This window comes from Oncorhynchus masou, chromosome 10 (genome assembly GCF_036934945.1).
Source record: "Oncorhynchus masou masou isolate Uvic2021 chromosome 10, UVic_Omas_1.1, whole genome shotgun sequence".
Lineage (NCBI taxonomy): Eukaryota > Metazoa > Chordata > Actinopteri > Salmoniformes > Salmonidae > Oncorhynchus > Oncorhynchus masou.
In genome coordinates, this window is record NC_088221.1 from 23,547,776 (window position 1) to 23,563,380 (window position 15,605).

At 42.2% G+C, this 15,605-nt stretch overlaps 1 protein-coding gene across 1 annotated transcript in view; it reads right to left on the bottom strand.

Moving 5' to 3' along the window:
• The window catches only part of LOC135546830 (interleukin-1 receptor accessory protein-like 1-A), a 174,334-nt gene that overhangs the window by 127,553 nt on the left and 31,176 nt on the right, over window positions 1-15,605 (bottom strand). Inside the window, exon 2 of the mRNA XM_064975412.1 lies at window positions 9,786-9,887. Coding sequence (XP_064831484.1) covers window positions 9,786-9,867 — 82 coding nt within the window. The 5' untranslated portion in view covers window positions 9,868-9,887. The remainder of the gene's footprint in view (window positions 1-9,785; window positions 9,888-15,605) is intronic.

Below are 15,605 nucleotides of genomic sequence, written 5' to 3' on the forward strand. Positions count from 1 at the left end.
TACTACTTAAGTAGTTTTGGGGGGTATCTTTACTTTACTATTTACATTTTTCAACTTTTACTTTTACATTCCTAAGGACAATAATGTACCTTTTACTCCATACATTTTCCCTGACACCCTGACAGGAAAATAGTCTAATTCACACACTTATCAAGAGAACATCCCTGTTCATCCCTACTGGCTCTGATCTGGAGGACTCACCAAACAGACATGTTTTGTTTGTAAATTATGTCTTGGAGTGTTTTGGAGTGTGCCCCTGGCTATTAAAAAAATTGTGCTGTCTGGTTTGCTTAATATTCGGAATTTTAAGTGGTTTATGCTTTTACTTTTGATACTTAAGTACATTTTAGCAATTCCATTTTACTTTTGATATTTAAGTATATTTAAAAACAAATACTTTTAGACTTTTACCCAAGTAGTATTTTACTGGGTGACTTTCACTTTTACTTATTTTCTATTAAGGTATCTTTACTTTTACTCAAGTATGACAATAGAGTACTTGTTCCACCACTGGTTGTAAGTGAAGTGACGTCCCTGCCCCGACAAGGAACATTGAGGCCTTGGAGAAGGGCTACAATATCGAAGGTGGAATCTATTATAACCTGTTGCTCTTTGATCACACAAATCTTCCCAGTGTACCTACACCTTGAGCCCAGTCATGTACTGTACACACTAGCAATCTAAGAGGGTTGTATCCCATGGCGAGGTAGTGTTCTCTCCCCCCTCCCCACAGACTATGTTTAGAAGCCATTACTTCAGGAGCGGGCCCGCTGAGCAGGATGTGTTTAGTGATGTGTATTGTTTGGCTTTCAGACGACTTTAGGGAGTGCATCAATAGACCATCTATGCCTCTCTAAATCTCCTTTCTCTTTCTGTCTGCCTGGTCCCTTCATGCCTGTTTACTGTCTCTCTCTCCAATTCAAAGGGTTTCATTGGCATGGGAAACATCTCTCTCTCTCTGTTTCCCCTCTTAGGGCCTGGAGTTTTTCCTGCCAGGCCATGTCATCAGGCAAGGAAATAATCCTGGGTCCCTGCAGTCTGTCTGTGTTGGAGAGGTCTGGTCCACAGGCTGTCTAACTGACAGGCTGGGGGAGCCAATCTAACAGGCTGACTACACCGCTTGCGTCGGTGTGTGCGAGTGCGAGCGTTGCAAAATACATTTAGAAATCTATATTATTCAATTATTGCACCCACACTGCTCCCTTGCGCTAACGAGCGTCTGCGTTGCCAAGGGCTAAAATAGAAGTCAGTTCTATTTGTGACGCAGATCACCCTGCAAGTTCTGCCTCTCCCATCTCCTCATTTGTTTATAGAAGTAGATACCCACGTGCCATCTCCTCATTGGTTATACCCACGTGGGGACTGAAAGACGAATGAGATCAGTGGCGTTAATGCACCTAATTTATGAAAGTTGCAAATCGCAATATAAATTCAGGAGAAGAAAAGGCCTGGAAGGAGGAGAGATGACTAGAAACAATTTGGTTGACCGTTTCATGTGTGGATTAATTGTCGGAGTAGAGGGCCTTGTGCATTTCAGCTAAATTAACAACTCAATGTTTATATCCCAGGACAAATTAGCTAGCAACAGCAAGCTAGCTTAACAGGACAAATTAGCTAGCAAGTGCAAATTAAATTAAATTAAATTGCCATAAATTTTTAAATAATGCTTTTTGACCTGTCCCCAAATTAATGTCATTGGTTCAGAGTATGTTTTGATATTTTAACCTGCGTGTTGTGATTGCATTTGGTGTGGGGGGACAAAATACATTTATGCACGATGGTGCACGATGGTGGTTTGGGTTCCGTGTAGCGCACTGTCAACCTAGTCTTGGTCTGTCCACCGCACAATCACACAGCACTGGAAGACATATAGACTGGTCAGACTGAGTCTAAACACACAGTGACGCTGATGGAAACACACACTCCACAGAAGCCAAGCGTAAAAAAAATTTTTTCTCCAATTGCTATTCAATTTTGCAGTGTCTGGTTGGCCATTAAAACCAATGCCAGTGGGAGCACAGAGGGAGAATGAACACACACACACACACAGTATAACAGCCATGCGGAAAGTCATTAGCTGGAGAAACACAAGCACACCCAGACTCCACATCGAATAATTATGGGATTTCAGAGCACTGCAAACTCTGGGAATGCCATCCGGACATTGGGATGGGAAAATCAATTTAATAGCAGCTTTATCCGCTATCTCCAGAGGCCTAATTAAGCTTTCCCTGCCGATCCCTCGCACACAACTATTCAAGGCTATAGAATTCCAAACGATTCCACATTCTAAATATTGAACAATAGAACATTTCCATCGGATCCAAATGCTGCATAGAGTAATGAAAATACGGAAACACAATAGAAATTCTCATTCTCTCAATCTCCTCCATCTCTGTTGTTCTCCAACCCTCCCCCAGGAGAGAAACCAACAAGCGAGAATGACCTTTACACTTAAGGAAAAAAGACGTTTAAGTTTCTCTGTTTGTGTGTGCGTTTGTCTGCCTGTCTCTGTTTTCTTACAAACAAAACACATGATCTCATGTGAAATAAATGTGACAACATGGGAATGCAAAATTTCAACCAGTTGGGTCTCCTCAGAGGAGGAAGGGGAGGACCATCCTCAGTGAATTTCAGTTAAAAAAATGACAGTGAAACATAAAAAAACATTATTTTGCGATAAAACTATACTAAATATATTCACATCACTAAATAATTGATTAAAACACATTGTTCTGCAATGAAGGTATTCAGTAGCCTCAGCACCACTCTGTAGGGTAGCACCATGGTGTAGCTGGAAGACAGCTAGTTTATGTTCTTCTCTGGGTACATTGACCTAGGAGGCTCAAGGTCCTCACCCCCTTCCATAGACTTCCATAGTAATTATGACAATTTACAGAGTATGTCCTCTAACCTATCAGAGCACTTGCAGCATGAACTGACAAGTTGTCCCGGCAATCAAAGGATCAGAGAATAAATCTTTAACAGAAAACATAAGCTACATCGAGCTAGCACTGCAGTGCATGAAATGTAATGAGTAGTTGACGCAACGAGTGAGAAAGACAATAGTTAAACAGTTTTGAACAAATTCATTTCTTCCAAAATAAAGGAGAAGCAAGAGAGAGAAAGAATGTATGTTTTTAACTTTCACTTTCATTTAGCTAGTGAATGCAGCTAGCTAGTTTAGCCTACTCAAACACCTGGCTCAAACAGAGACTGATGCTATGTTAGCTAGCTCACTATGGCCATCAAACACTGGAACTCTTACATGTCAAGGTACATTTTTGGTTTTACGAGTTATTGCCACCGGGCCTGCCGGCTTAACTGCTAAACTGCCTTTTGACTGTACACTGTACTGCATGATTGTAGTTGGTTTACTAGTGTGTTAGTTCTAGAATGTTGACTATGATGTGACAACGATGTCGGCTGTGGTAGCAGTTAGCGTTTATGATATAAAGGTTTGGCTTGTAAAGGTTTTTTCGCCTGGTGACAGACCGCTGATGTGTTGTGCACTGAAGTTCACAAGCGAAGGGAGGAAGAGAGCCCATATAGTTGCGAGGAATTATACAGTGCATTCAGAAAGTATTCAGACCCCTTGACTTTTCCACATTTTGTTATGTTAGCCTTACTCAAAAATGGATTCAATTGTTTTTTCACCTCATCAATACCCCATAATGACAAAGTAAAGTAATTTATCAAATAAAATAAAATGTAAATATCACATTTACATAAGAATTCAGAACCTTTACTCAGTATTTTGTTGAAGCACCTTTGGCAGCGATTACAGCCTCGAGTCTTCTTGGGTATGTTACTACAAACTTGGCACACATGTATTTGGGAAGTTTCTCACATTATTCTCTGCAGATCCTCTCAAGCTCTGTCAGGTTGGATGGGGAGCGTCGCAGCACAGCTATTTTCTCCAGAGATGTTCGATCGGGTTGAAGTCTGGGCTCTTGCTGGGCCACTCAAGTACATTCATAGACTTGTCCCGAAGCCACTCCTGTGTTATCTTGGCTGTGTGCTTAGGGTCATTGTCCTATTGGAAGGGGAACCTTTGCATGGATGTCCTTTTGAAAGGTTTTCCCATTCCACAGAGGAACTCTGGAGCTCCCTGACCAAGGCCCTTCTCCCCGATTGCTCAGTTTTACCGCACGGCCAGCTTTAGGAAGAGTCTTGGTGGTTCCAAACTTCTTCCATTTAAGAATTATGTTCTTTGGGATCTGCAGACATTTTTTTGTACCCTCCCCCAGACCTGTGCCTTGACACAATCCTATCTCAGTGCTCTATGGACAATTCCTTCAACCTCATGGCTTGGATTTTGCTCTAACATGCACTGTCAACTTTGGGACCTTATATAGACAGGTGTGTGCCTTTCCAAATTATGTCCAATCAATCAACTTTACCACAGGTGGACTCCACTCAAGTTGCAATGGAAACAGGATGCAAAGGGTCTGAATAGTTATGTAAATAAGGCATTCATGTTTTTTATTTTTAATACATTAGCATTTTATAATAACCTGATTTTGATTTGTCATTACTGTGTATCGTGTGTAGATTGATGATGAGGACATTTAAAAAAATATCAATTTTAGAATAAGTCTGTAACATATAACAAAATGTGGAAACAGTCAAGAGGTCTGAATACTTTCCGAATGCACTGTATAATTCCTCGCAACTATCTACGAGCAAGGTGATCATGCTGTTTTTATGTGGCTGCTATGAAAGTGAACTGTGAACTTGCATGTGATTAGGGGTGTATACATTCCTCCAATTCTGTTGAAAAACGTTTCTTAAACGGAAGCAAACGGAATGAAACTGGGATAAACACACCTGAATTTATCCAATAAAAACTCACATTTGCAACTGTTGGACTAATGATTACACCCTAGATCAGCGAGCTGCAGGCAAGATTATGCAAGGCGGTATTGAATGTGTCACTGTCTGTCACCTTGATTACTCAAAATTCTGAGCCGGGTGAATGAGTGACTAGAATATGAATGATTCAATATGCTGTTATAGAAATAAGGCCATGCTCATAAAAAAAAAATATCATCCTCCGTCATCTTAAACGCTAACTTATTACAACATGTGATAACATGAAACTACACGTGATAACAAAACCCAAGTGTCAAATATTAAAATATTTTACTTGAACCTTTTACTGCAGTGGGCTAAATCAGTGTCACACAGTGTTTCTTAGTAGTCTTAAACACATCTACTTTGAAACAAAAGTATACAACTCATACACATGGTTATGGGCTTAAAATAATTATTCACCTGTACCATGTCAGATATAGAGTTGAAATGCATTACATTTTGAGTTAGCATCCCAATATTACACTTTATCAACTGAAATATAACAAAATCGTTTGACATACAACCATAGGATTTTGGGCGTTTTTTAAACTTTTATAATGTTGATTAATTATGAAATTTTAACTTGTAAGCACTTGGTCGCAAGCAACCTGAAATGTCCTGCTACATCAACAGGTCTGTGAGCATAAAAGCTGCCCAGAATCAAGTAAATAAATATTCACCACAATGTTACATCCAAATAGAACTAGCAGTGCTCAAGGCCACTTGACATAGAGTTTACTGCATATGCTTTGGGGATTTGAACTTGCAACCTCTTGGTTGAGGTCATCCACGTTTCTGCAGCGCCACCAGGTTCATACTTATTCCTTGGAACATGTATTTACACACTCTCCAAAAACAAGGGTATGGTTAGGTGACAGTGTTGTTCCCTGAGGTACAAAAAGGTCAAAGGTACACTTCACAGGTACAAATATGAACTCACACGGTAGCGTTCGGTAACTTGAAGGTAAAAGGGACATTTTTCTCCCCAATATTTTTAATATAAGGTATGATAATCAATGCGCTTTGATAGGTGGGGGTAATGTAGAGTGGGCTCATTAGCATATTTAGGGGAGTGGTCAAATACATGTGTAGTTGTGCCATCTCTCAGTAGAAGTGTTATAGCAGTTTAACCCTTGTGTGGTGTTTGGGTCTGTGGAACGCAGTTTCAATGTTTACTAAAAGAAAAAATGATAGAATTAATCATATTTTCAACCTGAGACTCATTGCCCTTGGCTCATTTTCTGAGAACATGTCAAATAACACATTTTCATTAGGTGCACGCAGTGCACCCACCTTCACATTTATATTACATATGTGATGTTCAGGTCCACTGGACCCGAAGGTAGTAATAGTGTGGAAAAGTGTGTGTAGGTGAAAACAAGTCAAAATTAAACAAAAAGGTTTGCTGTGTGCCTTCACTCTGCCTTCCCCTGCTGTTTCAAAATAGCACCAATAACCAGTCTGTCTCTCTGCCTGGCTGCCTGTCTCCTGCTTTTCTCGCACTCTTTAGCCTTTGTATTGTGTGAAACTACCCAATGACTTGTGGGAACCTTCACAATGTTATTACAATACATTATTTTGATACATTGTAAAAAATTCTGTATTTTCCCACACTCTACCCCAGCCAGGTGCTAAAACAAAACAAATAAATAACTTTGCATGTGTGGCGCCTTCCCACAATCAATCAGTATGGCAAAAATAATCTCTGCTCAGAGGGTCTTAGAAATACTTTTTGCAGAGAGAGAGAAGCTAGTGTGGAAGGAGAGTCTTCCATTTTGGAAGATGAAGACTTTTCTGAATATGAGGATCATGTCTCTGTCAATTCGAAGTCTGACAGTTAGTTTGAAGAAGAGGATAAGATTTACCCTCAGCCAGCCCCAGGACCATGTGTAGTGTTCCAGAAACACGTTTTCACATGTGAAATGTCACATGTGTAGTGTTCCAGAAACACGTTTTCACATGTGAAATGTCACATGTGTAGTGTTCCAGAAACACATGTTGTCATAAGAGTGACATACCACCATCAGAGCCCTAACCTAAGCAAACTCAGCCTAACCCGTGACACATGCAGTGCTTATGAAGACATATTGTCTTGTCTTTATCTTGTCTGCCCAGAGATACAATATAAGTCACCAGGTAATAACTGTGATCATGACTACAGAATCTAACATTTCACACACACACACACACACACACACACACACACACACACACACAGCTTTTTTCCCGTGAACTGTCAGGACTTTTTGGGGAGTCAAAATATATACCCATTTAAAATAATATTTTCCTGACCGCTGACCCTATACCTAAAGAAGGAAAACACACACACACACACGGTTGGAAGGATTGAGAGGTGAGGGGATCAATGCAAGACTGTCATCAGCTCCTCTCTGGTAGAAAGAGATGATTTATAGGAGAAGTCTGTCTATAACCTACAATATATGTGGTTAACCTCTAGTCAGCAGTAGGGCCAGGTGGACACATTGTGTGTGTAGTCCCTTTCCAGCTGAAACACATCATTCATGGGTAAGGTGCAGTGCCCCTCTGCCCTTTGTGTCTGTCTGTGTTCCTCCGTCTGGAAAACCTTTAAAGGTCATCCTTTAAAGTCTGAGACATGTCCTCCACCATGTCTGCCCTACACAAACACAAGTGGGACCAGGACTGGAGCCAGGGGTAAATAACATGGAGATGGGGAGTAATACCAGGACTGGAGCCAGGGGTAAATAACATGGAGATGGGGAGTAATACCAGGACTGGAGCCAGGGGTAAATAACATGGAGATGGGGAGTAATACCAGGACTGGAGCCAGGGGTAAATAACATGGAGATGGGGAGTAATACCAGGACTGGAGCCAGGGGTAAATAACATGGAGATGGGGAGTGGGACCAGGGGCCCTGGGAGAGGGACTGTATACACAAGAGCTCAAGACAGGCAAACACACACATATACTGCACATACGTGCGCACACATACAGTATGTACACAAATATTACCGCACACACACACTGCAGTCAGACCATAGCGGGTAAATTCAGTACTTTACCTGGTAATGAACCGACTAATATATGTGGTCTGGGAATAATGTCTAGCCAAACCGCAGGACCTTCAACTAGGAGGAACAGACGAGATGTCTTTCTGACCAACTGATATCTAATCTGAAAACAAAAGCTCGTTTTTTTTTAAATTACCCCCTTTTTCTCCCCGATTTCATCTTGTCTCATTGCTGCAACTCCCAAACGGGCACGGGAGGCAAAGGTTGAGTCATGCGTCCAACAAAACATGACCCGCCAAACCTTGCTTCTTAACACCCGCCCACTTAACCCGGAAGCCAGCCACAACAGTGTGTCGGAGGAAACACTGTTCATCTGACGACCAGGGTCAGCCTGCAGGCGCCCGGCCCACCCCAAGGAGATGCTAGAACACAATGAGCCAAGTAAAGCCCCCCCCCCCCCTGACCAAACCCTCTCCTAACCCGGATGACGCTGGGCAAATTGTGCGCCACCCTATGGGACTCATTGTCGGTTGTGGCCGGTTGTGATAAGCTCGGGATCGAACCCGGATCTGTAGTGATGCCTCACAAAGGCTAGGTTTAAAGCAATTTGAGGGATGCCAATATTCATCGCAATCCAACCACATCAAGACATGCAGGCTGTAATATCAAAACGAACTCTGAACCAACTATATTAATTTGGGTTCCAGTCGAAACAAATGAAACATGGATGAAAACATTTAGCTAGCTAGTTTGCCGTTGCAGTCTGTGTGAAACGTCATAAACATTGGGTTGTTATTTTACTTGAAATGCACAAGATTGACCAATTTTGAGTCACACAAAAGTGTGTTCTCTTCTCCGACAATTAATACACAGATAAAAAGGTTAGTTTCTTGGAATTTCTCTTCCTTCAGTCTTCTTCTTCTTCTTCTTCTTCTTCTGCTGCTGTGGACTTTATATGGCAGTTGGCAACCGACTTTAAGGTGCATTTATCACCACCAACTGGAATGGAGTGTGGACCTCAGTTCATCTTTCAATCACCCACTAGGGTATATGCTCCTGAAAAACTGGGAGATGGGAGAGGCGGGACTTGCGTCGCGTCAAGTGTAAAAAATAGACCAAGTTCTATTTTACCGCCTGGCTAAGCATATGCTCATTGACGTGTGCCAGCAGTTTGGATGAAATGATTGAATAACATGTATGTGTACATTTATTTCATAACGCTTGCGCACTCAACATGGGCGTTGTGGTCAGCATGTTAAAGACACAGTGCCTGTTTTTGGGGCTCAGTCATTGACAATCTGCAGCAACAAGTTAGCTCACTGAAACAGATTACTCTCAGCTCTATCAATTCCTGTCATGAACAAAGTTTCTCTCTTCAATCTTTTCTCCCATCCATTTTCTTCTTCGACCTTTGCATTTGTTCACAATTGATGCTCAATTTGCTGCTGTATAGAGTCAAAATGAGTTTCGCATTAACCATTGGCAACCCTGAGACAGAGCGATAAGATTACTGTGTGTCTGCCAGTCTCTCTCGCTGCATGGGGGGAATGCTATCTAGCTCTGAGAAGTGTCATTCAGTATGTCAATCATGTTTAAAATGTAGATAGGCAGGCAGGTAATCATACTCCATCCAGCCCCAAAGACAGACAGAAATGTCAATTTCACATTTAAAAAGCTCAACAGACATATAGTGAATGAGATTGACACAGGGAAATGGGTAAGGGGAATGCCCTATGCAATTATCTCAGCTCCATTTCCTTCATTAAGGTTAGTGGAGACACACACACACACACGCAAACACATCTCAACTAAGTGACGAGAATTCCTGGAACTACTAACATGTGCCATTAAAACAGACGTCTAGCTCAATCCCACCACTTAGGTGGGAGGGGCCACAGGAAACAGGAAGTAGAGAGAGAAAGAGGAAGTGTACATACCTGAGCCTCTCTTGGAGACTGTCTTCATGGCGCGGGACAGGGTGACATACAGCAGGATCAGGAGAGGGCTAGGAGGCCTCATTTTCCCCTTGACCTAACAGCCTAGGATACAAAGAGAGAGAGAGAGCAAGAGCGAGAGAGAGGAAGAAAGAGCGAGAGAGAAGGAGCGAGAAGAAGAGAGAAGACAAGTCAGTCATCTTTCAAGAGAAGATAAAGTTGCCCCTTGTCCCCCACATTGAAGATAGCCATCAGAGAACAAAAATGTTATATTAAACCCACACACACACTCGTGTATGCACTCCCACACACACACACACACACACGCACATAAACACATACACTCCTTTACTTACATTCCGCTAATGGCATCGAATTATTTCTTCTTGTGATTGAAACAGAGACAAGTTATCACAGCAGGAGAAATTTCACCAAATACCATTCAGCTGCGAAGATGCTGACAAATCAATAAAGACATAATGATGTGTAAAGAACACCATTTTTTTTTAAATCTCGGCTTCATTAAAAATGGAGGAGTGTGAAGGTTGGCGTGAGGGGGATTGAAATTCAAAAGATGCCTATTCCACACACACGTGCGCGTTCATTTGGAAATGATCCTATGGACATCGTAGATCATGTTACCAGATGAAGGTGGTAGGTTGGTTCATTCTGTGGTTCATCCCATGGTGGTAAACGACACCCTGTGTAGCAGATACCCTATGTGTTTGTGTCTTAAATTAGATGGAAAACACACAATTGTTAATCCATTGGTAACTCCTGATCAACACTGTCGTTGAGGAGTACACCACATCAGTCACTGGCTTTATCAATAAGTGCATCGAGGACGTCGTCCCCACAGTGACTGTACGTACATACCCAAACCAGAAGCCATGGATTACAGGCAGCATTCGCACTGAGCTAAAGGGTAGAGCTGACACTTTCAAGGTGCAGGACTCTAACCCGGAGGTTTATAAGAAATCCTGCTATGCCCTCTGACGAACCATCAAACAGGCAAAGCGCCAATACAGGACTAAGATTAAATCGTACTACACCGGCTCCGACACTCGTCAGATGTGGCAGAGTCTGCAAACTATTACAGACTACAAAGGGAAGCACAGCCGTGAGCTGGCCAGTGACACAAGCCTACCAGACGAGCTAAATCACTTCTATGCTCCCTTTGAGGCAAGCAACACTGAGGCATGCATGAGAGCATCAGCTGTTCCGGACGACTGTGTGATCATGCTCTCCGTAGCCGACGTGAGTAAGACCTTTAAACAGATCAACATTCACAGGGCCGCTGGGCCAGATGGATTACCAGGACATGTGCTCCAGGCATGTGCTGACCAACTGGCAGGTGTCTTCACTGACATGTTCAACATGTCCCTGATTGAGTCTGTATTACCAACATGCTTCAAGCAGACCACCATAGTCCCTGTGCCCAAGAACACCAAGGTAACCTGCCTAAATGACTACAGACCTGTAGCACTAACATCCGTAGCCATGAAGTGCTTTGAAAGGCTGGTCATGGTTCACATTAACACCATTATCCCAGAAACCCTAGACCCACTCCAATTTGCATACTGCTCAAACAGATCCACAGATGATGAAATCTCTATCGCACTCCACACTGCCCTTTACCACCTGGACAAAAGGAACACCTACGTGAGAATGCTATTCATTGACTACAGCTCAACGTTAGTGCCCTCAAAGCTCATTACTAAGCTAAGGATCCTGGGACTAAACACCCCCCTCTGCAACTGGATCCTGGACTTCCTGACGGGCCACCCCCAGGTGGTGAGGGTAGGTAGCAACACATCTGCCACGCTGAACCTCAACACTGGAGCCTCTCAGGGGTGCGTGCTCAGTCCCCTACTATGCTCCCTGTCCACCCATGACTGCATGGCCAGGCACGACTCCAACACCATAATTAAGTTTGCAGAAGACACAACAGTGTTAGGCCTGAACACCGACAATGTCGAGACAGCCTGTAGGGGGGAGATCATAGACCTGTCCTTGTGGTGCCAGAATAACAACCTATCCCTCAACGTAATCAAGACAATGGAGATGATTGTGGGCTATAGGAAAAGGAGGACCGAGCACGCCCCCATTCTCATCGATGGGACTTGTAGTGGAGCAAGTTGAGAGCTTCACGTTCCTTGGTGTCCACATCACCAACAAACTATCATGCTCCAAACACACCAAAACAGTTGTGAAGAGGGCAGGGTACGGCAAAACTTATTTCCCCTCAGGAGACTGAAAAGATTTGCCATGGGTCCTCAGATCCTCAGAAGGTTCTACAGCTGCACCATCGAGAGCAGCATCCTGACTGTTTGCATCACTGCCTTGTACGGCAGTGAGGCAACTCTTTTACACTGCTGCTACTCTCTGTTTATCATCTATGCATAGTCCCTTTAACTATACCTACATGTACATTACCTTCAAAAGTTTGGGGTCACTTAGAAATACCCGTCTCAACGTCAACAGTGAAGAGGCGACTCCGGGAGGCTGGCCTTCTAGGCAGAGTTGCAAAGAAAAAGCCATATCTCAGACTGGCCAATAAAAAGAAAAGATTAAGATGGGCAAAATAACACAGACACGGGACAGAGGAACTCTACCTATAAGGCCAACATCCTGGAGTCGCCTCTTCACTGTTGACATTGAGACTGGTGTTTTGCGGGTACGATTTAATGAAGCTACCAGTTGAGGACTTGTGAGGCCTCTGTTTCTCAAACGAGACACTTTAATGTACTTTTCCTCTTGCTAAGTTGTGCACCGGGGCCTCCCACTCCTCTTTCTATTCTGGTTAGTGCCAGTTTGCGCTGTTCTGTGAAGGGAGTAGTACACAATGTTGAACCAGATCTTCAGTTTCTAGGCAATTTCTTGCATGGAATAGCCTTCATTTCTCAGAAAAAGAATAGACTGACGAGTTTCAGAAGAAAGTACTTTGTTTCTGGCCATTCTGAGCCTATAATCGAACCCAGAAATGCTTATGCACCAGATACTCAACTAGTCTAAAGAAGGCCAGTTTTATTGCTTCTTTAATCAGAACAACAGTTTTCAGTTATGCTAACATAATTGCAAAAGGGTTTTCTAATGATCAATTAGCCTTTTAAAATTATAAACTTGGCTAACACAACATGCCATTGGAACACAGGAGTGATGGTTGCTGATAATGGGCCTCTACACCTACGTAGATATTCAACAAAAAATCAGTCGTTTCCAGCTACAATAGTCATTTACAACATTAACAATGTCTACACTGTATTTCTGATCAATTTCATGTTATTTTAAATGGACAAAAATGTGCTTTTCTTTCAAAAACAAGGACATTTCTAAGTGACCCCAAACCTTTGAATGGTAGTGTGCATATTACCTAAATTAGCCCGACTAAACGGTGCCCCGCACATTGACACTGTACCGGTACCACCTGTATATAGACTCGCTACTGTTATTTTCACTGTCGTTTCACTGTTTCCCCCCCCATTTATTTACTTATCTATTGTTTACCTAATACTTATTTTTTACTTAAAAATTGCACTGTTGGTTAAGGGCTTGTAAAGTAAGCATTTCACCTGTTGTATTCGGAGCATGTGACAAATAAACTGTGATTTGATTTGATTTATATAAATAATAATATGACTTCAAATATCACTCTGTAGAGATGTACATTATACAGTTCTACCAAATCTTTTAAATGAGGTAAAGATGGCCTTCTATTCCTCTGAATATATCCCCCATTTCATTATTCCAAAGTACCAAACAATGAAAACAAAGCTTTTGAAGAACCCCTTTGGAAAAGGCCTGCGGATGCAAATATAGTTGATTGAGTGGGCTGGGTTGGATTCGGTTAAAGTATTTAAATTGAGACTTGAAACGACACGATTCCGGTGGCTACCGTAGCAACACAGGGTTCAGATGTGACAGCGCCTATAGACTGAAAGACTGAGAGGCAAGGAGAGGAGGAGAGAGAGGATACAACAACAAACGGCCCTGGAAAGAGTGGAGGGAGTTCAGCCAGTGTCAGACACACACGAGAGGAGAGGAACACCAAATTAAGCAAATTAACCCTCTAAACCAGAAAGGACCAGGATGGAACCCTGGTTTATAGAGACAGACAAAAGCAAATGATGAGGAGAATATTTGTGCACTGCTGCAGTCTGTCAGTCACGTGTGTGACTTTGAGAGAAAGAGAGAGAGAGTGTGTATGTGCGTGTATATGCATGTGAGATTGTGTGTGTGTGTGTGTGTGTCTGCATTTGTGTGTGTTTGCATGTGAGAGAGTGTGTGTGCTCAGATTAGAATAGCTAATGAAAGGAATCTCTCTCTCAGACCTTCTTCTAGGAAACGTCGTTGAGGCAGAAAACATGTCTGCCAAGAACGTTCTGGCAATGTCCCCGTTGCCTGAAGATTGGCGTCTCTTTGTTCCACTAAAAGGCCTTGAGAAGCAGTCGGCAATAAGCTCGTCAGTTGTTGAGAAATGTGTGTTTTTGGCTTGTGTTACCAACCCTGGGTGTATTTATTGTCTTATAAACACAACGCACACACACCACTAGATAAAAAGGTTGATGGAAATGGATGGAAGGAGAAAATTATTGGTGGAAGGAAGGATTTAGAGGAAGAGATTTGAGACCAAAGACGAGCTAGCTACTGGGTGTGCAGGGTCCTTCTACACAAACCAGAGCCTGCACACACTGTCTCTCTCCTGGAGCAGGGCTGACCACCAGAGTCCTAGATGCTAGTCAATAAGGTCTTTCCCCTTATGTAGAACGACTGGCCAACATGGGTGCTGGCAGAAACAACATAAAGATACCCCCCCTCCAGACACACACACACACACAAATCATGCATGCACACACATACAGTATGCACCCACTATGGCTGGCACAATAAACATATAATCGTGTAACCAACAATTATGGCCAATAACCTTGAAGTATATAATAAGAATCGTCTTAATACATACCTTTGTGAAGGGAGGTGATTCAGCTTTAGATAAAGTTTCACCAACGGCACTTTTTAATTTTGACATTAAGCGGGTCAAGTTGGTAATTGCGGTATAAGCTATTGGTTGGTTAAAACTATTGGTAACAAGCTGTCAAAACTATTGGTAACAAGCTGTCAAAACTATTGGACACAAGCAGTCAAAACTATTGGTAGCAAGCAGTCAAAACTATTGGTAACAAGCAGTCAAAACTATTGGTAACAAGCAGTCAAAACTATTGGTAACAAGCAGTCAAAACTATTGGTAACAAGCTGTCAAAACTATTGGTAACAAGCTGTCAAAACTATTGGACACAAGCTGTCAAAACTATTGGTAACAAGCAGTCAAAACTATTGGTAACAAGCTGTCAAAATTATTGGTAACAAGCTGTCAAAATTATTGGTAACAAGCAGTCAAAACTATTGGTAACAAGCAGTCAAAACTATTGCTAACAAGCTGTCAAAATTATTGGTAACAAGCTGTCAAAACTATTGGTAACAAGCAGTCAAAACTATTGGTAACAAGCTGTCAAAACTATTGGACACAAGCAGTCAAAACTATTGGTAACAAGCTGTCAAAACTATTGGTTGGTCAAAACTATTGGTTGGTCAAAACTATTGGTAACAAGCTGTCAAAACTATTGGACACAAGCTGTCAAAACTATTGCTTTCAAGCGGTCAAAACAATTTGTTTCAAGCGGTCAAAACGATTGGTTTTTGAGATGGTGGTGTCACTAATCTGTGTTGTATTCATTAGGTATGTCATAGCTAATTTTTAAAGATGCATTTTGATGCATTACAAGCTCAAATCCTTTTTCATTATGACAATAAACGTGAACATTT